Below are 27,006 nucleotides of genomic sequence, written 5' to 3'. Positions count from 1 at the left end.
CCCAGGGCTGAACGCGCCAATCTGGCTGCTGACTGTCTTGCGCTGAGCCATCACTGACCCCTCCACATTCACCCATTCACATTGATGCTTCAATCTGCCTTGCTGCCTTGAGCTGGAATCAATCATGATACCGCGCCTCATTTCTGGTCTTTTCCAGAAGTCAGCTTGTTCTCAGACCTGTTCGCTTCCACCTCTCCCGTCTCTGATCTCCACAAGGTAGCTGTCTAGACAGAACACAGTGCTGAATCCTTCAATCCAGATTCAAACTCTACGTCACAGGCTCCAACAGTTTCTGTAACACAAACAAAACAAAAAGAATGAGCAGAAGGCATAGAAAAAGTGAAATAATGGGAAAGTTTTGCTATCTGGAGTATGTCGTTCGTGGAATCGTTATTTGTTAGCGTCATCTTGACCGGAAGACCCTTTTTATTAATCTTCTCTTCTTGCCCAACATGGTAGCTGACATTGTAGGGGTTCTCTTGCCTCAGCTTTCATTTCAGAGTACTATGGTACCCTTGCCCACACTTGCAGATTGTTGCTTCATGTTTAACATTAGTTTCTCTTCAAGCCTTAACAGCTGAGGAAGTTCAGAACTCTTAACTTGCCACAGCAAATTAATTCAGCTGCTATGTATTTAAATATGATCTTGATAATAGGTACTTTAAATCCAAGATAATTATCAAGTTAGTCAGTTGGTGATTATAAAGGTAAAGTTTATAAGGTGCCCTGTGGATGATTTGCCCACAGAGTGCAAGTTAAAATCGAAACAAATTACTTAAGTGCTGAAGCTTCAAATTAGGCCGTGAAACCACAGTAACAATCTAGCTTATTAATAATTACCAGTCTCTAAATATGTTCTGTAAGCTAATGTGTATAACTGTCATTTGTAAATTGATATGTTATGGCTTTGATTTAAGAAAATCTAATTTTTGGCTTTTATGAATCAGATAATGCCTCAAACTAATAAGCCTCTTGTTTCTCTTTTTTTGATAGGATGTAATTGCTGGTGTGCTTTACAGCATTCTAATCCTGATCGTCTTTCACCCGGCTTTGGACTTAATTGACAACTTCAATTTAACCTACAAGTATGCTCCTTTGTTCATCATCGGCCTTCACCTGGGAATGGGCCTCTTTTCATTTACCTTGGACACATGGAGTACATCTCGTGGAGATACTGCTGAAATATTAGGCACTGGAGCAGGTATTGCCTGTGCTTCTCATGTCAACCACATGTTTGGCATATTGCCTGACCCGCCACTTGTTGCTCTGCCGTTTACTCCCCCTTCGATCACATTTCAGCTCATTGCAAGAGCATTCCTACGTTTTGCAATCGGAGTAGTGGTCCTGTTATTGACCAGAGCAGTGCTGAAAGCAATCACTATTCCTCTGGCCTGCAAGATATTCCGTATTCCATGCACAGACATTGGCCAGGCACGAAAAAGAATGGAAGTGGAGCTTCCCTATCGTTACTTGACATATGGAACAGTAGGATTTGTGGCCCTGTTTGTGATTCCCTGCTTATTCAGTTACCTGAACCTCGCTTGATGGGATACCAGATGTTTTCAGCCAATTAGCTGAAAGAAGCAATGCAAAGTTCTAACTGTGGGTAGGGGTGGGGATTACGTGGCAGAATGGTTATATATTCTGCCTCAATCCTCGAGCTTCCATGGACACATGAAGCCTGGACATTTGCAGGAGGGGGGAGAAAATGGACATGATTGAAATTTCAGCTGGTTGCTATTCCCACTATCAGATAGAGGCCAGCCATGCTGATGAGAATGAACTCTTAATGATATTCCTCTTAAATGCTAGCAAAACTGATTAAATCTGTGCAGGATGAACGCTGTGTAATATAATCTTAATAGTCTCAAGGTTCAGGTATTTTAACAGCTTATTCAATTGTGCCTTTGAGTTTATTACATAAGAATTGCTGTACTTTCTGCAGTGATCATAAATTCTAAATGCCTGAGATGAGTTGTGCAACTTTTTTTTTACCCAACACTTCCTTATACACTTTAGCTTGTTTTAGTCTTGATACATTTTTGGATTGCACTGTTAGTTTGCAATTTACAATTGCATTTTACAAAAGGAGTTTCATCCAAGTGCATAATTCTTGTCGGTTTTAGATGGGCCACCTTTTGCATGCAAGTTTTGTGGTAAGCGTATAACAAGATGCCACCATGTCTGAATTGGATGTCTTTGTTTAAGTTTTCACTTTGTGACCTCCTTGTTAAACATTGGTTGCTTCTGCCTCTCACATTTAGAGCTACTGATCATTGGAAGCTTCTTCATGTTAAAGAAAAAGATAAAATTACTGGACACTACAAAAGCTGGAGTTGATATTTCACGTGTTAGAAGTTAGTCCTGGCTCCAACCAAAGGTCCTCTGATGAAAGGACTTAATTGAGAATAATATTGTGCCCTTAGCACTTATGAGAAAATGCTGCAGTGTTGTACCATTTTATTGCCGCAGGCATTGAAAAATCATATTTTTGCTCTACTGTCATTCATCATATTATCCTGTCAAATGTAGATCGTGTAGGTTAATAATGAAAACAGCAGCTGTTGTTCTAGATTTGAGCCTTCAGCATTATTGCATGACTTGCTATAACAGTAGCCAAGATCACATAAGGTACTAACTTTGCTCTTGGTGTTTGAGTCATTGAAATAGACTGTTATATTTTACAGCATGTCTTTGCACCCTTTCCCAATATGCAGTATGGAATCGGGTAGTCGTGTGTGGTGAGCTTGTCAGTGTCAAAGATCTCTTATAATAAATAATGAATTTATCTTCTTAAATCTGTAGATTATGTTGTCATGAATAGCTTGATAGCCTCATTCTAAGTTTGCAAATAGATTGCATTAATTCAACACTATACTTTTTGCATGGGGCTCTGCAATTCAATTAGCTCTATATTAAAATCAACTTTTCATATGCATCTGGTTATCAGCCCCTATTTAATTTCACGTTTTTTCCTCTAATCTTCCAGAAACTAATAGTGATAATGATAACCCTGCCAAGAGGAACTTGAGCTGCACTTGTCTTAATGTAGCATTACTCACAACCACATTGTTACAGCACTAACTGTATTAAAAGAAATCTATTCTGTTTTACTTTCAGTATGAAATGGCATCTTTTCTTTATCCTTCTCCATTCTGCTATGGTCAAAACCAGAATGCCTAATGGGAAGAACGCTGACCAGTTCCTTTCAAGCAGTCGTTATTTGTTAATGTACTAAAGATCTGTTAGTTCTACAAAGGTGTCCCTCCATCAGACATGGAAGCAAATTAGGCCATTCGGCCCATTGAGTCTACTCCACCATTCCATCATTACTGATTTATTATCCCTCTCAACCCCATTCTCCTGCCTTCACCCCGTAACCTTTGACACCCTTACAAATCAAGAATCCATCAACCTCCACTTTAAATATACGCAATGTCTTGGCCTTCACAGCCAGCAGCAGCAACGAATACCATAGTTTCACCACACTCTGGCTAAAGAAATTTCTCTTCAATTGTTCTAAATGGACATCCCTCTATTCAGAGGCTGTGCCCTCTGGTCCTAGACACCCTTTCCATGTCCAATCTATGTAGGCCTTTTAATAGTCGGTAGGTTTCAGTGAGATCCCCTCCCCCCTCCCCCCCCCCCCCCCATTCTTCTAAACTCCAGTAAGTACAGGCCCAGAGCCATTAAACACTCTTCATGCATTAACCTTTTTATTCCTGGGATCACTCCTGAACCTCCTCTGGACCCTCTCCAATGCCAGCTCATTCTTTTTTAAATAAGGGGCCTAAAATTGCTCACCATATTCTGTGCAAATTGAATAATTAATTGAATTCCACACTGAGGGCCATATTAGGGTATCACTGCAGTCTATCAGGCTGAAAATAAGTCATAAATTCACATTTCAATATCATACAAAAGATTAGTTTTCTTGTCTTTCCATTCTTGCTGCTGTGACTTGTGCTTTTAGTTATTACTTTCATTATTAGCAATGAAATTATTACTATTCACTATTACGTATTGATTTTAGTATCAGTCAGTCAGTGGGTGCCGTCCCGAATCCGGGGTTGGTGGCTATGCACCTCCATCTTTATCGATCTTGCGACAGCACTGAGTACAGCCTCTCTTCCAGTTTGTTCTCACTGGACATGTTGGCCTCCAGCCGCGGCCGCTTCTTCCAACTCGGCCTTCCTTAGGCAGGTCCAGGCACACGGTGCAGCGCCCAAGTTCATCAGTCTCTTCTAACTAGGTGCATAGAATACGATTCATAGATACATGGTGAGGCTTTAATCTCTTCCACAGAAGATGGCAGTTGGCTCACAAGGAGCTTATCCACCCTTTGTCAAGTCTTGTCTTTTCTAGTCCTGCTGGGTATCCTCACACCCTCCTCACCAGACTAAGTCCGGTGGCGGTGCAGGCCCAAATCGCTGACCACTTGACCACGGCCCCCGGCTAAGCGCTGGGCGCCTGCCCCCCTGCTGAACCTCTCTGAGTGTCCGGCGCCCAACCGAAAAACTATGGTTTCAGTGTAAAAGTGTTTAAATACCAGACTTTTGAATACCAGACATAGGATTGTAAATTATTGACAAACAGATATCCTCCTTTTCCCTACCATGCACCTTGGTCTTATTGCCAAACCAAATAATGTCCTGTGGGGAAGTTTATGCTGTGTCAGAGGGAAAGTATCCTGTGGATGTTGTGAGTGACTGAGATGGATTTCCAATAGAGAAATCCATCAAAATATTACTGAATATTTTTCAGACTTTATTTTAAGAGGATGTATTTGAAGGTGTTTCTTCATTGCCTTTTAAACACCAGGATTTTTGTAAATGAAACAAAGAGTTTAACAATATTTGCGTAGGTTGTGTAATGTGTCTTTGGTTGTATCTCACTCGAGGTGCGTAATTTCCAAAGTCATTGGGTGGAAAGAGATTTGCTGAATCTGACCCTGTTTACACCTCAGAATTGGATTGCTATATTTTTATACGGAGCTGGTCTAATCGGATTAGAGCTTGTGATACTTGTTTGCTTTCACAGATCAATGGAATTGCATGGTATTGCATAGGGGAACACTTTGTTTCTATGCCATTCCATTAAACCGTAGGGGTATTAATGAGACTTGCTGCCTATGCTATCACTATATTCATAGGATAGAATATTGAAAGATATTATGGAGGGCAGGAATAGGGAGAAATTATTTTTTATATACAATTGCTCTAAATACTTCCTATACTCAGACAACCCCATTGATTTTGTATATGGCCAAACCATCAAATATGATTGAAGATGATGTGACAAATGCTATTATACTCTCCATGTGCGATGATACAACTAACTGCAGTCAAGTACAAAAGCTGCAATATGCTTGAGCTGCGTAGTATATTTGAAAATTCAGGAAATATTTGGTTTCCAATTTGGAAGCTTAATGTAAAGAATTAGTTTATTCCCATGTTTGCATTGGTCTTTCATCTTTAAACATAGCTTTGATTGATAACCCCTTGGAAACTATTCTTTGTCTAGTTGCTGACTCTGAGTAAGTTGAACATTGGATATACTGAAGGTGATATTACCAAAATACTATTTTAATTTTGTATTTGTATTAAGTAAGTGGTTGTTAAATATAGGAATCTGAGATTGATTCTGGAACAAAACAATTTCTCTGGATATTAACTTGAAGTTTGATTTTTCTTTAATTCATTTTGTTTTCCATCTCCTTTCTCCAAAGTAGCACAGTGATTGGGGAGATCATTCACCACCTTCGTTACTACATGACCCAATACAATGGTACCTAGCTTGGCACTCAGGATGCGTTCCCAGGAACAAGGGTTCTTGTAGAGCAGCACTAAAGTCATACTACAGTAGTATTAGACATTTCTGGCTCTGTTCTTTGCCATAATCTGGTGTGAAACCAAGACCACCCCTGGCAACCCATGGCTCGTGGAGAGGATGCCAGTGAGGGCTGGTGTTGGGTTGACTTGTTATGCAACAAGTGGTGTAGTCACTTAGCATTGAGATCTGTTCTTGTGCTGGGGATATGATCTTTCAATGCCACTTGTTGGATGTGATGGAAGCTGCTGCTTTTTGGCCTGCTATGGTACGAAGCTGAACAATAGCCACTGACCTTTCAGCTCATAGTGGCTTTCACCGCACCCAACAGTAAGTGATGAGAGAGGCAGCCTGACAGTACTGCAGATTCCAGGCAATCTGGTGTAGGTGTTGCCTGTCTTTAGCAACAGCCATGCTCAATATCCCTAGCAACAGGTTGCCAAGAGCTGCACATCCCAGTGCTAAGCAGTTGTGCTGCTTGTCCCAGCTCAGCCCTCACAGCCATCCTCCCCACACCACCCATGTGTAGCAGCATAGGGTAGGGCTTTGAAACATGGCAAGCAGTCTCAGCAGGTACTTTTTTAGGGTACAGTGGATAGGTATGTGTGTATCACAGTTTAGACTGCAGGACTAAGGGAAGTGGGGTACTTGTGAGTATCTAGCTCCATGCTGCACTTGTAATTAAAATGTCAAGAAATGTATTTGCATAGTTTCAGTATGGCCATAAAAAGGAAAATTTGCTTTACCTTTAAGGTCTACTGAAGTAAATATATGCAAATTGGATAAGGCGGCATCTAACTGTTAGAACAGAGGGCAGCATTATACCTCAAATGTAAAGAAGTTACCTTTGCTAAAGTATAGTGTGCTACTGTAATTCATTGAATTACACCAACCTGAATTATGGCTTGTAAGTGATGATTAATGATAAAATGAGAGTTACAATATTTTCCTATCTAGATTATTCCATTTTCATTTTTTGTAAATGACTTCCCTTCACAAACTTGCAGTCAGGAATTAATATTGACTTTCCTACATCTTTTGAGATAACCCTGTTAGTGATCTGTGGGAAAAGGTTTTAGTTTTATTTTGAAGTTGTCATTGCACCTCTTCGTTGACTATTCTGAAGGAAATATTTAAGGCAGAAAGTACAATGTGCTGCACTCAAACATACAAATTTTACCACTGTTGGAAGGATTAAGTTTTTCAGTAAGGACTGTTTATATTGACATTTGTAGACTCTATTCAGGTTTTTATCATTTCACAATATTAAGAAGCAAAATGTGTGTATTTGAAATATCCCCAAAGGATTCACAACATAAGTATTGTTTATTTTATGCAAAATGTTGGATTGACTTGGTGCACATGTACATTTATTTGGTCCAACTCCTTACAGACATGGAGAACATTTTCTTATTCTGTTGTTTTGATGGATTTATAATATAATGTATGATTATCTTGTTAACTTTGTCAACTACATTTCAGATTATATGAACAACATAATCATCCATTGTAAATTTAGAATTAGAACTGCAAGATTATATGATGCCTCTGAACAATTTTTGGAATGCCCTCTCATTCATTCCATATAAGTAAATGAAGTGTGTCTGAATTTGGAGAGCACAATAGTTTGATTTTAAAACTGTTAAGTGTTATAACCAAAGTAGATTTTCTACAGCACTAAGAACTGTGTACCCTTGAATGGTGAAAGTTAATCCAGAGGTGGCTCACAATTCTATTGCTTGCATTTTAACTACAAAAGTATTAAATTTGATTATTTAATGCTGTAAGATCTGCAGTGCTCCTGACATGTTTGTACCACTTCTCTATTCAAACACACAAAAAGGGTTTTGGTTTTTAAGTATGCAGCAGTGGTGCATATATTGTATGGTAGAATTGGCAAATCACTTGAAACCAAAGTGTTTCTTTAAACTGTTACGGAAATTTTTTTAAAGTGGAAAATGTATTTGAGATTTAAATCTGATATGCTCCAGACCTTAAAGGATTAAATACTTTGAATAAAACATGTTTATTTAATAAGATACCAAGTGCATTTCCTTTACTTAAGTGTTAACTAATTTAAGACTGCATGATAGACAGATTTTCTGATTAAGAATGTATTGATTCTTCAGAAAAATGAATGGCCATTAATAGCGGTATCTCAACCTCTCCCTAACTTTTCCCCTTTGACATAATTTCTTTGCACATATTTAAAGTTGTCATCCAATTGAAACAGCATGAACAGTCAGCCCCCAGGGTTTTCCTAAATTGAGATGTGAGAAAGCATTGTGTACAGCTGGAAAGGGGGCTGACAAATCCGGAAAAATGAGGTCTGCGCCAGGGGAGTCTTGTGTGATACATTGGTACTTGGAATGTAAATCAGACCAGCAACAGTGAATCCAATAAAACGAGTTCTGGAATGTGTTTCTAACAAACATGCCTCCACTTCCTGCAAACATAATAGACCCTCTGATTTCAACTAACTAATTTAAAATGGCCAGAGATGCATTAATAGAATTGTGGAATTAGTTCTGGAGTCTCGGTACAAAAACAAAACGTATTAACTGCCTTGCAGTTGTAGCGAATGGTGGTTTGTCCCCTTAATCATCACTTAAAAAGTCACTAACGCTGCCAACTTTACAATGGATGCATTTGTGTATTTTGGATTATAATCATATGGCTATTAGACTGTAACTGAATGTGAATTCATTTCAAAATGCTACAAATGCAAAAAAAAAGTATGCATGATAAAATCCTTCAGTGTTCACTGTGCCAGAATTTCTACATGTGGGACTTTTCAATTTGAACAGGATCCAGGAAGGGATTGAAATTAACTATTTGCTTCCTTTGCTTATTCAGAATTATTTCCTATTTACTCTTTGATTATTATGAAGCTTTCAACTACTGTGGATGCATTTCCGTTAATTGCAGTTGCCACGCAAGATTTTTTTTGTTAACATGAGTCGTGTGCTCATTAACCATTAAAACTTAAACTAGTTCAGTATGAATCTACTAATAAAACAAGGAAGATGTTTTTCATCACTGTTGGCTTTTTAGTGTTTCTCTCAAAACAAATTCAATTTTTTTGGTGTGCTGGCATTTCAATTTAAGAGGCAGTCAATTAGAGTTGGAGCATTGGTATGCCACCTCAACCTGCTCAGGAAATAAGCTGAAGCGTGTGCCATGAATTGTTTGGAAAATAGTAACTCGATTTGCTGTAGAATAATCCATTCAAACATTTTTTAGTGGAGATTTCATGAGGTAGGTTGGAGGGATGGGTCTTGAAGGAAAGAATGGTTCAATTCTTCACAGTTAACATTCCAAGCAGTCCATGAAGGAAAAGGCTATTGCTAAGGTATATGACTAAGTAAATGTACTGATAATTAACTGTTTAATATTACTATTTGAATGTTGAGCAATTTTGATTAAAACTGCACTGCTTTCTTTTGTTCAAACTGTAGAACAAAAAGATAAGTTTAACTACCGTCTGAATGTATTTGTCATGCTTCTTTTCCAAAGTCTAAAGATCTATTTAAATGTTATGTCTGCTTTGAACTGTGTAGCTTTGTTTTGTAGTGTGTGTGTGTGTGTGTGTGTGTGTGTGTGTGTGTGTGTTAGTCACTGATTTTGTTTTTCTCCCCACTTCCTCCTCTCAAAATGCTGTTATCTCAGCTCTGAGAGTCAGCAATATCTGGTGCGTGGCATAGCTCATAATTCACTTGGATGACCGCAGTTTGTACATTGCACTGTACTTAAAATAAAAAGTACAATGAGACAAGTCTGACTGGTTTATTTTTATTGTTTGGTGAACAAAATGCTTTCAGAATTACTCCTTGGTAAGTGATAGCTGATTAAACTTGGTGTTGGCTGGTTATCTTCAATTTTTTATTTATCGCTGTCAGCAAAACTATCTGAGATTTAGTTCAGTATTAATCTCATAATCTGGCAAGAAGTATTTGAAACTGGCTTTTGACATGGACATGTGAATGATTTGTTACCTAGCTCCGCATTTCTACTCTGTCAGCTTGTTTGCTGCTCAATATTGACTGGAAACTTTGATTTAATCTGGCCTGATGGACTATATTCCGTGTGGAGTAGAGGCCATTCAGCCCATCAAGTCTGCTGGTTTTCAGAGCAATCCTATTCCTTATTGGTGTTATTCCCCCAACATTCCTATTGACTTTGCCAGATTTACAATCCACCTGCAAAAAGGGTGATTTGACAGTGCATAATTAACCTAGACAATTGACTTTATTGTAGAAAGTGGGACGAAGCTGGAGCACTTTAGGAAATCCATGTGATTTACAGAGAGAACATAAACTCCACACTCAGGATTAAACCTAAATCACTAAACATGTGGAGCGGAAGCTATCACCATGCACCCCTGATCACAGTCAACTATATGAGCAGTGTAACAGGATATATCAAGTAAGGATGGGAGATTTCCTTCCCTGAAAAATATTAGTGAACACAATGGATTTTTGACAATCCAACAACACTTGACATCATTCAAATTCAGTTTGAATTCCACTCACCTGAGTTTACATTCTCATACTCATTCAGAGAGTAATCTGAGCCTCTAGAACCTAATCCAGCAAGTTAACTACACTAATGCAAATTAGATATGATTAGAAAGATAAATTCATTTGACATAATATGGCATCCAGTTTTTGGATGCCCCAGAATGATTCACAGTTCAGTTTATGTGTCTGTTACACTGTGGGATTCATGAGATGAGTTAGCTTTGCATTACTTGTGTTGTTGCAGTAATAATCCTTTCCAGTCAGAGGAACTGCAGGTTCAAACACTTGGTGAATGTGCTTGGCTGAGGAGCCAATGGTGTGGAGCTATCATTCAGAGCTTCTACCTCAGAATCCCTCTTAAGCCTTCTAAATCATGGATGCTACCACTGATCACATATGAATAAGGTGTAAATATTTTGATAATCTGCTAAATTCAGATGTACTGTATACAATAAGTAAAACTTGTATCCAAAGTGGTGGAACTTCAAGAAACAAGCCCTTTAAGAAAAAAATTAATCACTGAAGAGCTGTGGGGGTAAATGGAAGAATGTACCATCAGATTTCTACCTGCTTTAGGCAAATATAACGAGTTCCAGGGTAAAGAATAGTATTCCTGAGGCAGTGCCTCCTGTAGATACAGTACTACCACTAGAGGGGAGAGATGCGCCAGTGGTATATTCGCCAGCATTCACTACTCCGCAGCTTCTTGCATCCCTGTTCATCGGAATTGCCAAACCGGACCATGGTGCAATGAGTCAGTGTACACCTGCAGAAGTTTGTTAGAGTTCAATTGAAAAGCCAAGCCTCCTCGTCCCAAGAAAGTAAAGATGCTGACACACTTTCCTTATGATTGCATCTATGTAAGGAATTAAAATCTGCTCCTCTTCACAGATTTATTTACTTATGTTTTCCTTTCTTCTTCTTCCACCCCCCCCCCCTCCCCACCCAATGTAGATTGGCACATGATTGTCTTCCTGAAGTCGATGATTAGCTCTTTTGCTGAAGCTGAGTGTGAGGTTATTTTTGTGTCATCGATCACATCCTGCTCCGGTACACTAACTCATCATCAGCCGGGTTTTGCAACAACAGATGTCACCATGGCACTGGAGCTGTGTATAGCCACCCAGTCATGTGTATAGAGCAGGGGTTCTGAATTTTTTTTTTGCTGTGGATTCCAGCATTAACCAAGGGGTCCATGGACCCCAGGCTGGGAACCCTTAGTATAGAACTGAAAAGCTGAGTATGTAAATATTCCTGCTAGTGATGTAAGTGGAACGTAGGATTGATGGAAATGCTCTGAGAACCAGGACATACCCGACCAAAACTTTTCCATGGAGGGCTTCCAGACTGTTCGGGCTGACTGTAAGTGCACTGAGGGCGGTAAGAGTAAAGGAGTTGGGGGCTTGCTGTTCTGGTTAACAACGGATGGTGCAATCCTGGTCATATTACGATCGAGGAACGTGTTTGTAGCCTGGATATTGAACTGTTTGCTGTTGGAATTTGGCCACATTCCACCGAGATACAACACTGGGCGTTCCTGCCCGTGGACATCGAACTTTGCAGCTCCTTGCGTGGAGGGTCAGACACCCTGAGCCAAATTGCTGGTCCTGGACTTAGTTCCATCTGGCATAGTTTGCATATTGTCGTTTGATTGTTTGTGGTTTTTGTATTGCTATATTTATGCTCTATTCTTGGTTGGTGCAGCTGTAACGAAACCCAATTTCCCTCGGGATCAATAAAGTCTGTCTATCTATCTATCTATAGACAGGATGGGCTATATATTGTGCCACAAGGAAATATTTAGGTGCTCTCATCTCCTTTAAATCTTACTCCTTACCCTAAATCGATGTCCTCCATTCATCTCCAGTTTCCCATTGCTCAAAAATGTCTTCTCCACCCCCAGTTTCGTCCCCTCCTGAGAAAACACAGCAGCGCCTGTGTCTTCACTCAGAGGGTGGTGTGCATGTGAAATGAGCTGCCAGTGGAAGTGATAGATACAAGTTCAATTGTAACCCTAACGTGTGGAAAGGTGCATAGATGAGAAGGGTATGGAGACGAATGGTAGGAGTGTAGATAGGAGCAGGCAGAGGGCCAGGTTGGCATTCACTAGTTGGGCCAAATGGCCTGTTTCCATGTTGTAGTACTCTCACTCTGCTTTTTCTCCTCATAATAAGACTATCCAACCAACAACCTGGTACCACCCCTGTTCCTCAGTACTCTGTAGGACCCTACCATTTATGGTGTTTGCCGTCTTCATCAGTACTCACTAACTCCATCACCCCCTAGTTATCCATATTAAGCTCCATCTCAGTCCAGTTCACAAACTAATTCATATCACCCTGTGGCCTGAGATAATCTATTCATGCTATCAATGACTCCACTGATCTTGGTGTCATCTGCAAAATTACTGATCGTGCACCCACATAAATCATTCACAGGTACTGCAAACAGCAAGGGTCCCAGTACAATCTTCTGGAAATGGTAGGGGACTGAGGGTCTAGTGAGCTGGAGGGACTGAGGGAAATACATGTTAGTAGGGAAGTGCTGTTAGGTAAATTGAAGGAATTGAAGGCAGATAAATCCCCCGCCCCAGATGTTCTGCATCCCAGAGTGCTTAGGAAAGGAACACAAGAAATAGTGGATTCATTAGTGATAATTTTTCAAAACTCTTTAGATTCTGGATTAGGTCCTGAGGATGGCTAACGTAACCCCACTTTTTTAAAAAAGGAGGGAGCGAGAAACCGGGGAATTATAGACTGGTAAGCCTGACATCGGTGGTGGGGAAAAGAGTCAGTTATCAAAGATGTGATAACAGCACATTTGGAAAGCGGTGAAATCATCGGACAGAGTCAGCATGGATTTGTGAAAAGAAAATCATGTCTGATGAATCTCATAGAATTTTTTGAGGATGTAACTGGTAGAGTGGATAGGGGAGAACCAGTGGATGTGGTATATTTGGATTTTCAAAAGGCTTTTGACAAGGTCCCACACAGGAGATTAGTGTGCAAACTTAAAGCACATGGTATTGGGGGTAAGGTATTGATGTGGATAGAGAATTGGTTGGCAGACAGGAAGCGAAGAGTGGGAATAAATGGGACCTTTTCAGAATGGCAGGCAATGACGAGTGGGGTATCGCAAGGCTCAGTGCTGGGACCCTAGTTGTTTAAAATATATTAATGACTTAGACGAGGGAATTAAATGCAGCATCTCCAAGTTTGCGGATGACGCGAAGCTGGGCGGCAGTGTTAGCTGTGAGGAGGATGCAGGAGGACGCTAAGAGGATGCAGGGTGACTTGGATAGGTTAGGTGAGTGGGCAAATTCATGGCAGATGCAATTTGATGTGAATAAATGTGAGGTTATCCACTTTGGAGGCAAGAACAGGAAAACAGATTATTATCTGAATGGTGGCCGATTAGGGAAAAGAGAGGTGCAATGAGACCTGGGTGTCATTGTACATCAGTCATTGAATGTGGGCATGCAGGTACAGCAGGCGGTGAAAAAGGCAAATAGTATGCTGGCATTCATAGCAAGAGGATTCGAGTACAGGAGCAAGGAGGTACTACTGAGTTGTACAAGGCCTTGGTGAGACCACACCTAGAGTACTGTGTGCAGTTTTGTTCCCCTAATCTGAGGAAAGACATTCTTGCCATAGAGGGAGTACAAAGAAGGTTCACCAGATTGATTCCTGGGATGGCAGGACTTTCATATGATGAAAGATTGGATTGGCTAGGCTTATACTCTCTGGAATTTAGAAGATTGAGGGGGGTTCTTATTGAAACGTATAAAATTCTAAAGGGATTGGACAGGCTAGATGCAGGAAGATTGTTCCCGATGTTGGGGAAGTCCAGAATGAGGTGTCACAGTTTGAGGATAAAGGGGAAGCCTTTTAGGACCAAGATGAGGAAAAACTTCTTCACACAGAGTGGTGAATCTGTGGAATTCTCTGCCACAGGAAACAGTTGAGGCCAGTTCATTGGCTATATTTAAGAGGGAGTTAGATATGGTCCTTGTGGCTAAAGGGATCAGGGGGTATGGAGAGAAGGCAGGTACAGGTTTCTGAGTTGGATGATCAGCCATGATCATACTGAATGGCAGTGCAGGCTCGAAGGGCCGAATGGCCCACTCCTGCACCTATGTTTCTATGTTTCTACAACTTTCTGTGGAACACCACTAGTTGCAGGCATACAATCAGGAAAGAAAAAAGCCCCCTATCTCCTACAGCCATGTTGACTCATCCTGGATACAGTGGGCCCTAATATTTTGAACCAGTTTCTCTTATGGGAACATATTGAAGTCTATGTAAACTTCACCTACTACAGTTGTATGTTTCCAAGCTTCTTGACTAAATGTAAAAGATTATCTTCAAAACCAAACAGTAATAAGTAATGAATAATTGATCAGTAGTGAAATGATTCCTCTCTTTTATTAGTGGTATGTGTAGTAATCCTAATATCTATGTCGATTTGCCTATTAATGCCTGTGTTCTCTATAGTGATTCAAGTAAAAATTAGTTCAGAAGAACTTAACTCAGAAAGCAGTTATTTTCGTTTTCCAAGTAGCTTTCCACTTTCTGGAATTGATTATTGTTTGGAAGAATAAATAAAGCGGGGAAAAAAGCCATTAAAAAGGATCCCCATCACTCAGGACAAAACCCAGTGATTCTCAAGTGCCACCATCAGGGAGGTGGTACAGGAGGAGCCTGAATGCACAACGTTTCAGGAACCGCTTCTTCCCCTCTGCCATCAGTTCTGAATGGATGTTGAATCCATGAACACTACCTCACTACCTTTTGTTTTTGCACTTCATGTGCCTTGCGCGTTAATGCTTGGGCGATCATGGCTTTCCACATCGAACGATCCCACGTAGCGTCAATGATATCTCACACACTTAGATCTGTTAGTTCTTTCACAGTATCCATATATTTTCTTCTTTGCCTTCCTCTGCTGCATTTTTGCACTACTGATTTAATTTGACTATTTAATATACTTAAATTCCGTTTTTATTACTATGTATTGCAATGTACTACTGCTGCAACAACGCATTTTATGACGTATGTCGGTGATGACCTGATTCTGAGATAAAATCTGTCATTTTAGTATTTAAATACAGTATTTTAATTTGTTAAACTACAGATTTAAAATGTGTGTTCCATTATTTATTTAAACAAGTCTTTTGAAGGAAGCTGAGCAGATATTAATATGTGAAGCCAAGCAGCAGTGCACTCATGTGTATTTTTTTTTTGAATAATAACATTAGGAAACTTATTAAGCCTTTTTGAAAAAGTTTTTTAAGGCATTGTTATGAAACAATGATCCTTCATGCTTGCAAGACGTGCTTTCTAATGAAATAGCTTAAATTCATTTTGCAAACCTGGTGGTAATAACATTTGAAAATTGCAGACTTTCCCTGTTGATTTCTGACAAAATGATTTTCCTGTTGAATCTTGCATCTTCTACATGTGTTTCCTGAGAAGGAAGGAATAGTATGGCATCACATGTCACAGTTACATTTTCCAAATAATCATGGTACTTAACATCATGCCATTGCTTATAACAACTTTGTTCCTGTAATTATTTGCAGTGTAAATAGTTTTGAAGGCATTGTAACAAGAATAGTATTTGTGCTGATTTGGGTAACTTAGATGTGTTTGAATTGAAGAGTAAGAGACAGCTAGATAATTTAAAAACTTATGGCAGGGTCAGTCGTGCTATCTTCAACGGATAATGGATCAACAATTTTGTGATTATACATGTACTTTATTGTGTTGGTTTGGAACACTATGAACGTTTAAATGGTAGCTGGTTAAAGTGCATGATGACAAAATTTAACTCTTTCATCATTATGGATTTCCCTTATTGTGAGAATCCTGTCTCCAAAAAGGATCTTCTTAAGGAAGTTCCTCTCTCCTACATGCACAAATATACATGATACTTTCTGTGCTGCAGGACCACACCATGAGTTACTCCACTCTGCAGGCTGACTGCATCGGCACATGATGTGTATGGTCATCTGATGGCTGGATGCATCACAACTGAGTTCATTTCCTTGTCTTCTATCCACTTAGACACAATGAATGGAAGCATTCTACGCACATTAAGATCATCTGTAACCTTTTACTACATCCATAAAGACCACATGATCATTTAAAAGTGAATTAAATGTTACCAACTATGTTAAACCAATTTCATAAATTGAAAGCAAGCTGAATTGTCTCTTTGAGAAAATCTCATGAATATTACGAAAGGAAGCTTCAAGAAGCCAGTTAGAGAGAGAGGCTTTGCACATTACCATTGAGGTCTGAATCCAAGCCAGTTTGCTGAGTACAATAAGTCTCTGTCAGTGATAATGGATTATTTTTAACTGAGGTTAATTGACTAATGAAATGATCGATTAAAAGGCAATCAATCAAACAGTGATAAATCACAGGATGATTGGATGAGAAGTGGAAAACCAAACTGCTATTCTATTATATGAAGTAGTGATGCAGATTTAGCAAAGTAAGGAATACTGGATGGTTAAACATTGGAACAGGAATGAAATGTTGCACTCAAAGCAGTTTGTTGTGCTGTACTAAAGTTTGTCTGTAAGGAACACCAGTAAAACAATATTTTGACTCATACCTTCAGAAATTAGGAAATTCAGTTCTTTTAGGTAATAGTCATTGTTAACAGTACATTATTCATAATTACTCTACATAACTTAAACCTCTGTGGAAATTTATAAATACAAAATACTTGTATGACACCGTGCAGGTGGCAGAGCAGGCACAACGTTTTACAGCACAGACGATCAGGGTTCAGTTCCTGCTGCTGCCAGTGAGTTCTCCCTGTCACCGAATAGGAATTCTCTGGGTGCTTCGGTTTCCTCATGCTGTCCAAAGCCATACCAGCTAACTGGTCATTGGGCTAGGGTTAAATTGGGGGTTGCTGGGTGGTGTGGCTCAAAGGACTGGAAGGGCCTATTCCTTCTTGTATCTCAATGAATAATAATTACGTTTTCAACTGTGTATAACTCTGTGGAGATAATATGGAATATTAACATGCTGGTCGCTATACATAAGGTTCAGCTAATTAAAATAACTGATATCTGCTGTAGATTATTGGCAGCATCTTTCATCCAAGTCAAAGTTGAATTTGTCAGATCTAGAAACTTAAGCACGTAAATCCTCGGCTTTGCTTGTTTCGGCGGCCAGGGTGAGGTCAATGGTGCTCGAGAGGTGGTATCGGAGGGGCTGGTCGGAGGCTCAAAGTTTTCAGATGGACGGACTCAGTGTCGGCTGTTCTCGAGTGCTTCCAATGCATCAGCAGTTGTTGGTGCCTAGAGGTTTATGGCAGGGAGTTTCTCCCTTTTGCTGCCTGCTTTCAGGGACTCGGGAGTCAATCAGGACTTGAGACTTTTTTTTACCATGCCTGTAGTCTGCTCTTCATCAAATTATGGTATTGCTTTGCACTGCTGTAACTATATGTTATAATTATGTGGCTCTGTCAGTGCTAGTCGTTGGTTTGTCCTGTTTTTCTGTGATATCATTCTGGAGGAATATTGTATCATTTCTTAATGCATGTATGCTTTTCTAAATGACAATAAACGAAGACTGAGTGTTCTCATAATCTTAAATAGTTTTTTATTTTTAAGGCTGAGGATGTTCCATACTCTTGTTCTATGGATATGATGTTAAACCTAAAGCTCATTTCCCAATGAGGCAAATAAGAAGAACCCCAGAAGCAATCTAATAATTTACTTCATTGCTGTTTTTTGTGCCGTTGCTCTATTACAGCAATAATTATATTTCAAGAACTTCATGGAATGCAAATCCCTTTTAGACAACAAGACTATGAAGGGCACTGAAGATGGGTCTCAGCCTAAATTGACTGGTTATTCATTTCCATAGATGCTGCCTGACCTCCTGAGTTCCTCCAGTATTTTGTGTGGGTTGCTTTGGATTTCCAGTATCTGCAGACTTTCTCGGGTTTATTCTTTTAAAGTGGGAAGCAAGGGTGCCCTCACCTGATGATTAATAACATTACAGGAAGTATTCAGCGTAACCAAATTAATCACAGAAGAGAATGGCAAGACTATTTAAAATCGAGTGAAATATTGCTCTCTTCCTTCAGAATCACAGATGATTCTATTTCAACCCCACATTCTCATAATGCATAAAATGGACACTTGGATTTGGAACTGTGACTAATCAAAGAGTCAAATCTTGTTTAGCTTGCCCAAGTGAAATTTGTTGTTTTATGGCAGCATTATAGTACAAAGACAAACCTGCTATAAATTACAAAATAAATAATAATACAACAAATATAATGAGAAATTCATGGGTTCATGAACCATTCAGAAATCTGCTGATGGACGGGAAGAAGCTGTCCCTGAATTGTTGAATTGAGTCTTCAGACCCCTGTATCTCCTCCCTAATGGTAGTTTTGAGGGCACGACCCAGATAAGGATATCCTTACTGATGGACAGTCCCTCTATGGCACTGCCTCTTGAAGATCTTTGATGGGAGGGAGGGCTTTGATTTTATACAAACTATTATTTATACAATTTGTATAATTGCTAAGTCCTCCTAAATGGTACAATAGAACAAAGCGGGGGAGAAGATCGGCTATGATTCTGTATACAGACTGTATATGAATGCTACAGGCAGACACAGTGCCTCAGTCAGTAAGCCTACAAAATCACACTCTGTTAAACATCATAATGCACTTGCCCATAAAAACAATTCATTTTTCTTTTCAGTGGAGTGAATTAAGGTGGAATAATTCCTTTGAAACCTGATCATTTCAAACAATTTTCATGTGTTGCTAAAACTTCTTCAGCATATCTATTTTGTGTACGAAGTGTTCTTGGTGCAATATTGAACATACCTTGCTTTAAATGATCCGGCAGACTGAGACACATCACACGAGCAACAGCCTGATCTTGAGATTTTATTTTACAAGAAATTGAGAGGAAAAACCTGACATTCCAGTTGAACCACATTTTATCCCAGGTCCACGCTAATCTATTTAGTTATTTTTACTTACTCAAAGAGTGAAGGTATTTGATATAACCAGCATTTATTGTCCTGTCCGGTGCTGGTGAATCACCATTTTAAGGCAATTCAGTATAGGCATAATCCTCTGGGGTATGAAGCTTCAGGGTTTAGAATTGCGATCGATTTCAGGACTTCTAGCTGAGATTTCATCTGCTTCTGGGGTCACCTTGTTTTTGCGCCAACCAGAAGGCTTACCAGGTTGCTGATCCTACAGGAGAACTGAATGACCCTTTAAAACAAGAACCACTGCAGTCCCCTTTAACACATGGGAAGAGAATGTGATTGCCCACTTTAACGCATTGATATTGATCGTTGCGGGCCCTTTAACACATGGAGCCCTTTGATAGAGTCATAGAGCTCTACAGCACAGAAACAGGCCATTTGGCCCATTGAGTCTGGGCCAAACTGTTATTAAGCCTAGACCAGGGGTTCCCAAATTTTTTATGGCATGGACCCCAGGTTGGGAATCCCTGGCTAAGACCCATCATTCCAGGGCGGGTACTCAGGATGTGCACGGCACAACTAGCAGGTGTGTTTACAGAATTTTTAATCTTTCCCTCTCCCAGTGTAGAGTGCCCTCCTGCTTCAAAACATCCACCATTGTTCCTGTGTCTAAAAAGACCAAGGTAACATGCCTGAACGACTGGCGTCCTGTCGCACTCACCTCAATAGTAAACAAATGCTTTGAGAGGCTGGTTAAGGATTACAGCTGCAGCATACTACCACCCAAACTGGACCCACTGCAGTTCACCTACTGACACAACCAATTGACAGATGATGCAATAGCCACAGCTCTACACACTGTCCTTACACACCTGGAGAAGAGGGATGCTTAGGTGAGAATGCTGTTTTTGGACTACAGTTCAGCATTCAGCACCATAATTCCCTCCAGGCATGACAAGAAGCTCAGAGACCTCAGCCTTCACCCTGCCTTGTGCAGCTGGATCCTGGACTTCCTGTCAGATCACTGGCAGGTGGTACGAGTGGGCTCCCTCACCTCCACCCCTCTGACACTCAATGCAGGTGCTCCTCAGGGCTGTGTCCTAAGCCCCCTCCTTTACTCTCTGTATACCTATGACTGTTTTGCCACCCACAGCTCCAACCTGCTAATTAAATTTAGTAACAATACTACATTGATTGGCCTTATCTCAAATAATAACGAGGCAGCCTACAGAGAAGTTATCACCCTGACACAGTGGTGTCAAGAAAACAACCTCTCCCTCAATGTCGCAAAAACAAAGGAGCCAGTTGTGGATTACAGGAGGAATGGAAACAGGCTGACCCCTATTGACATCAATGGATTTGGGGTTGAGAGGGTGAACAGCTTTAAGTTCCTTGGCATACACTTCTCCGAGGATCTCACTTGTCTGTGTGGTGAAAAAAGACACAACAGTGCCTCTTTCATCTCAGATAGTTGAAGAAGTTTGGTGTGGACCCCCAAATCCTAAGGATGTTCTACAGGGGCACATTTGAGAGCATCCTGACTGGATGCATCACTGCCTGGTATGGGAACTGTACCTCCCTCAATCACAGGACTCTGCAGAGAGTGGTGCAGACAGCCCAGTGCATTTGTTGTTGTGAACTTCCCATGGTTCAGAACATTTACAAAGACAGGTGTGTTAAAAGGGCCCAAAGGATCTTTGGGGACCCGAGTCACCCCAATCACGATCTATTCCAGCTGCTACCATCCAGGAAACGGTACCGCAGCATAAAAGCCAGGATCAACAGGCTCCGGGACAGCTTCTTCCACGAGGCCATCAGACTGATTAATTCATGTTGATACAATTGTATTTCTATGTTACATTGACTGTCCTGTTGTACATACTATTTATTACAAATTTACTATAAATTGCTCATTTAGACAGAGATGTAACGTAAAGATTTTTACTTATATACATGAAGGATGTAAATAATGAAGTCAATTCAGTTCAAAATCTTGACTATAGCCCTACATATCAAAACTTCTCTTAAAAACCTGGGAGCCTGTTAATATATAATGTGTGATTGTTCCTGGGTACTTTAATACGAGGGGGAAGTTGTGGTCCTTTTAAATACACAGGTTGATTGGTTGGAGCATATTAATATCTGGAGGGGGAGTGGTTGGATGGGGTGGTGGAGTGTGTTTACTCCAAGTTCTTTTTAATCCAAGGAAGAGATTGCTTTTCTTTGAATTAATAGATCATTATTGTTTAGAGGCCTGGTAGATGTTTGCTCCTGGCTTCTTTAATACAAGAGGAGTAAAAGTTTGTGGTCTCTTTAACATGGGGAGGGGTGGTGAATTAATACTCCTGGCCCCTTTAACAGACATCCCACCTCTCCCGGAAGTTCTGGGAGTCTCTCGCATATCGATAGTGGCTCCCTGATGCCCAGAAATTATATACAATATCCCGGAAATAGGTTTTTTTGAGAGGGAGAGGGAGAGCGAGCATCCTGATTGGTCTCTCTTTGTGCTAAGAGTGGTCTCCAACCACCGGGCCGCAAGGAAACGATATAATTTAGTGATATGAAACAATATGAGTCAGCTGCGCCTTTCCTCATTCCCTGTCACGCCCACTGTTGAACTTGAACGCACGTGAGGTCATCACCCACACGTCATCCATGTCAGCACAGGAAAAAGATCAACTCCTCGAGCTTGCAAATGACGGCGGGTTGAAAGGTATGGTTGACGTAACATCTCTGCCGGCATTCTGGATCAAAGTCAAGGCTGAATATCCTGAGATAGCCACGGAAGCACTGAAAACGATGCTTCCATTTCTAACATATCTCTGCAAAGCGGAGTTTTCTGCAATGAATGCAACGAAAACTAAATTGCGGAGTAGACTGGACATAAGGAATCCCCTTCGAGTATCGCTGTCTCCCATCAACCCTCGATGGCACCGTCTTGTTGCAGGAAAACAAGCCCAGGGCTCCCACTGATTCAGCGATATTGGTGTGTTGCAATGATTTTATATGTTCATACGAGGAAAATATGCGCTGTGTGTTTAACATCCAAACATTGCTTAAAATGTTATGATGCTATTGACTTATAATTGACTTGTCACTATATTCATGTGAGGAAAACATGCGCTGAGTGTTTAATATTAAATTCGGTAGATAAGCCCTCTTAGAAACAAAATTGAGTGCATTAGCTACTTATAAGTGACTCATGGTTGACTTATCACCTATATTACGGTTGTGACTGACACCCCCGCCCCCGGTCAGCCAGTCCGCAAGAATATTGTCAATATTAAACCGGTCCGCAGTGCAAAAAAGGTTGGTGACCCCTGCTTGGTAGACCTATGAGTTTTCTCTGTGGTCGGGCTTTCCAGTCGACCTAAAAAATAATGACAGTGTTGCTCGCTGCACTGTTTGCAACAGTGACTTTTCTATTGCCCATGGTGGGTTAAAATGTAAAAGACATGTTGAGGTGAGTCTAATGACAATTCGTTCATTTTTTTTAAACTAGCTGGCTGGCTGCCAAGGCGCTACGCTATTGATGTCCTACGTGATGAGGCCAAACTCCCTGTAGACTTGCTTAAAGTTGTAATAGAATAAACATGATAATATAATATAAGTACATATTTTAATGTCACATTTTCTGCATATACCCAACTTAGTTTACAGATTAGACAAAATCACTAAACAAAGTATTACATACACCCTTGGAGGTCGACGGGGGTGGGGAGAGGGATATGGGGTTGCGGGGGTGCTACCTCCCTGAAATGAGTTTTTACAGGGTGGGATGTCTGCTTTAAGACGAGCGAAGAGGATGCAGTCCTTTGAGCACATGGGGAGTGAATGCATGTTTACGTAAGGTACTGTCCCTTTACCATACAGATGATGATTGTCTGGGGTCCTTTCATACCTGGTCGGTGTTAGGTCACGACCATTTGAATGTAAGTGAAAGGATTGCAGTCCGTTTAATATACGGAGAGTGAATGTCCGTGATCGTTTAAATACAAGTGGACTGAATGCTCCTAGCGCCTTTAGTAAGAGGTAAATTGCAGTCATGGAAAGCAAGGCCGGTTCATGATCCGCCTCTTTAACACGTAGGTGTTTGCTCCGCCTTGTTACTACCAGGGAAGGAGGTAATGTTGGTGGCGATGGTCTGGAGCCTCTTCGGCAGCTGGTAGGTGAGCGCTCGCAGGCCCCTGCAATACCGGGGGATGACGGTGAGGCAGCGGCCTCCCGATTAGGCGCCGCTTGCCCCGGAAATGGAGCGATGGGCGGCCGGGCGCATGGCGAGTGAGAGTGCTGGGCCGCAGCCCGCTGCCTCATGCTCGGCTAGCGGCCCCAGTCCCCTCCGCCGACGGGGGCAGGGCCTCGCTTCTTGCAGCGTTAACGGCCGGGAAGTTATTGATGGCGGGGGGGAGAGGGACTTCAGCCAGAGCTTGTCGCTGTTCTGCTGGGAGCCGCTGCCCTGCAAACGGGAGGAAATAAAAGTCCAGACTGGGGTGAAGTGCCGCTTGGTGAATATTGTTAGGAGATTATCTGGAAAATTAGAGTTTCACACAAATGCCTGAGCAACTCGGTCGGTTAGGCAGCATCTACGGAGGGAAATGTATATAACAATCTCCTTACGATTGTTAGGGGTCAAGCTCATAGACTAAGAAGGTTTGGTAGAGTTAATCTGAGCTTTAGTTCCAAACTGGAAATGATGAAAATTATCAGTATACTGAGCTTTGGAAACATTATGAAGGAAAATAAGGCCATTTGTGTTCAACTCACTTGTGTAATCTGCTTGGGGGGCATCTCTGAACAGTAGAGCCTGGAAGTCATGTTTTAGTTGACATTGTTTTGGCTGAACAACAGAATTCACCTATCTGAAACTGAATTCCAGAATTACAGTCATAGAAAAGCACAGCATGGAAACAGGCCCTTTGGCCCATCCAGTCTGTTCTGAGTCATTTAAACAGCCTACTCCCATCGACCTGCAATTGGACCATAGCCCTGCATACCCCTACCATCCGTCTACCTATCCAAACTTCTCTGAAATGCTGAAATTAAGCTCGCATGCACCAATTGCGCTGGTAGCTTGTCCTATACTTTCGTGACCTTTTGAGTGAAGTTTCCCCTTACGTTTCCCTTAAAGTTTTACCTTTTACCCTTAGCCCATAAACCTCTAGAAGTCCCACCCAAACTCAGTGGAAAAACCCTGCTTGCATTTACCCTATCTATAAGCCTTATAATTTTGTATATCTCTGTCAAATTTGCCTTCTGTCTTCTACCTTCCAAGGAATAAAGCCCTAACTTAATCTTTCCTTGTAACTTAGGTTCTCCAACCCTAATGTCCTTGTAAATGTTCAACTTTATTTACATCTTCCTTGTAGGTAGGTGACCAGAACTGGATACAATACTCCAAATTGGGTCTTTTACAACTTCAACATAACATCCCATCTCCTGTAGTCAGTTCATTGATTTATGAAGGCAGATGTGCCAAAAGTTTTCTTTACAACCTTATCTACCTGTAACACCACTTTCAATGAATTATGGACATGTATTCCCAGATCTACAGCACTCAGTGCCTTGCCGTTCACTGTATAAGATCTACCCTGGTTTGTCCTAATGAAGTGCAACACCCTGCACTTGTCTGCATTAAATTCCATCTTCCTATTTTTCCAGCTGGTCCAGATCCTGCTGCCAGCTCTAATAATTTTCCTCTTTATCCACTACACCTCCAAATTTGGTGTTACTGCAAATTTGCTGATCCGTTTAATCACATTATTATCCAGATCATTGATACAGATGAGAAACAACAAGGGATCCAGCGTCGATCCCTGCAGCACTCCATTAGTCACAGGCCTCCAGTCAGAGAGGCAACCATCTACTACCGCTCTCTGGCTTCTCCCACAAAGCCAATGTCTAGTCCAATTTATGAACCTTGACCAATCTCCCATGGGGGACCTTGTCAAATGCTTTGCTGAAGTCCATGTAGGTAACATTCACCGTCTTGCCTTCATCAGCTTTCCTGGGCTAATTTCCTCAAATAACTAACTATAAGATTGGTTATTCATGACCCATCATGCATAAAGCTACACTGACGATCTCTAATCACTCATATCTGCTCCCTTAGAACACCTTCCAATAACTTTTCTGATGTCAGGCTCACCAGCCTATACTTTCCTGGTTTAACTTTAGAGCCTTTCTTAAACAGCAGAACAATATTAGCTATCCTCCAATTCTCCAGTAACTAACCTGCTGCTAAGCATGATTTAAATATCTCTGCTAGGGCCCCTGCAATTTCTGCACTTGCTTCCCACAGGATCCGAAGGAACACTTTGTCAGGCCCTGGGGATTTATCCACACTAATTTGCTTCAAGACAGCAAACGCTTCCTCCTCTGCAATCTGTATAGGGCTCATGAGGTTGTTGCTGCTTTGCCTCACTTTTATAGACTCTTTTCCATTTCCAGAGTAAATACAGATGCAAAAACTACATTTAAGATCTTCCCCCATTTCTTTCTGGCCCCACACATGGTTTACCATTCTGATCTTCCAGAGGACCAATTTTGTCCCTTGCAATCCTTTTGCTCTTAACATGTCTATAGAATTCCTTAGCTCCTTCACCTTGTCTGCTAGAGCAACCTTATGCCTTCTTTTAGCCTTCCTGATTTCTTTCTCAAGTATTCTCTTGCATTTCTTGCACTCTGAGTACCTCATTTCTTCCTACCTCCCATACTTGCTATGCACCACCTTCTTTTGCTCCTTAACCAAGGCCTCAATATCTCTTGTGAATCAAGGTTCCCTATACTTGTTATCTTTACCTTTTATTGTGACAGGCACATATAAATTTTGTACTCTCAAAATTTCACTTACCAAGTATACTTCTGCCAGAAAACAGCCTGTCCCAATCCACACTTGCCAGAACCCTTTTGATACCATTAAAATTAGACTTTCTCCAATTTAGAATTGCAACCCATTGACCAGACCCTTCTTTTTCCATATCTACTTTGAAACTAATGGCATTACATGCAAAGTATTCCCCTCCACAAACTTCTGTCACCTGCCCTGTCTCATTCCCTAAGAGCAAATCAGGTATTGCACATTCTCTCTTTGGGGCTTCTACGTAATAATTAAGGAAACTTTCCTGAACTCATTTGATAAACTATGCCATCTAATCCTTTTAGGTTTTTTTTGGTGTGTGCATGCGAGTCTGTGCGTCTGCATGTCCGTGCGTGCGTCTGTCCGTGATGATGGATTTTTCATGGCGTTTTTCCAAGGCACAGAGCGAGAGAGACTGTGTGGCGCACCACTCCCCACACAGACATTTTCGCAGCATTTTCCCTTTGTTTTACGAGGTTGAGTTGCGGTCTTGACACTCAACCCGGCACGGATGGAGAGCGTGCTCGGGGGCGGACCTGACTAGTTTCGAACCTGGGTCCGGCGCCGATGTCGTTGCGCCACCAGCCAGCCCCCATCTAATCCTTTTAGAATATGGGAGCTATTAATCCTGCCCCTCCTGCAACCAAGTCACACTGATGGCTTCAATGTCATAATTCCATATGTTGATTCATGCCCTGAGCTCATCTGCCTTTCCTATGATACTTCCTGCATCAAAATATATGTGGCTCCGGACATTAGTCGCATCATGCTCAGCCTTTTGATTTCTGGCTTTGAGGACTTCACAATATCTGTCTCTACA

The 27,006-nt window shown here is 41.0% G+C and overlaps 1 protein-coding gene across 6 annotated transcripts in view; it reads left to right on the top strand.

Annotated features, from left to right (window-relative positions):
- The window catches only part of wdr89 (WD repeat domain 89), a 195,736-nt gene that overhangs the window by 152,810 nt on the left and 15,920 nt on the right, over positions 1–27,006 (top strand). The window contains exon 1 of one of the 6 annotated variants that reach the window (XM_072271589.1): positions 23,137–23,181. The exons of 1 other annotated variant lie outside the window; for it this stretch is intronic. Coding sequence is in view for 1 of the 5 variants with exons in the window: in XM_072271554.1 (XP_072127655.1) it covers positions 23,338–23,362 (25 nt within the window). In the remaining 4 variants the exon portion in view is untranslated. Of the gene's footprint in view, positions 1–23,136; positions 23,263–23,296; positions 23,363–23,422; positions 23,500–27,006 lie in introns of those variants that run through there. 4 more of the 6 variants (XM_072271571.1, XM_072271554.1, XM_072271562.1 and 1 more) reach the window with 4 other exon arrangements.

This window comes from Mobula birostris, chromosome 1 (assembly GCF_030028105.1).
Source record: "Mobula birostris isolate sMobBir1 chromosome 1, sMobBir1.hap1, whole genome shotgun sequence".
Lineage (NCBI taxonomy): Eukaryota > Metazoa > Chordata > Chondrichthyes > Myliobatiformes > Myliobatidae > Mobula > Mobula birostris.
This window is presented reverse-complemented; position numbering and strand designations above follow the sequence as displayed.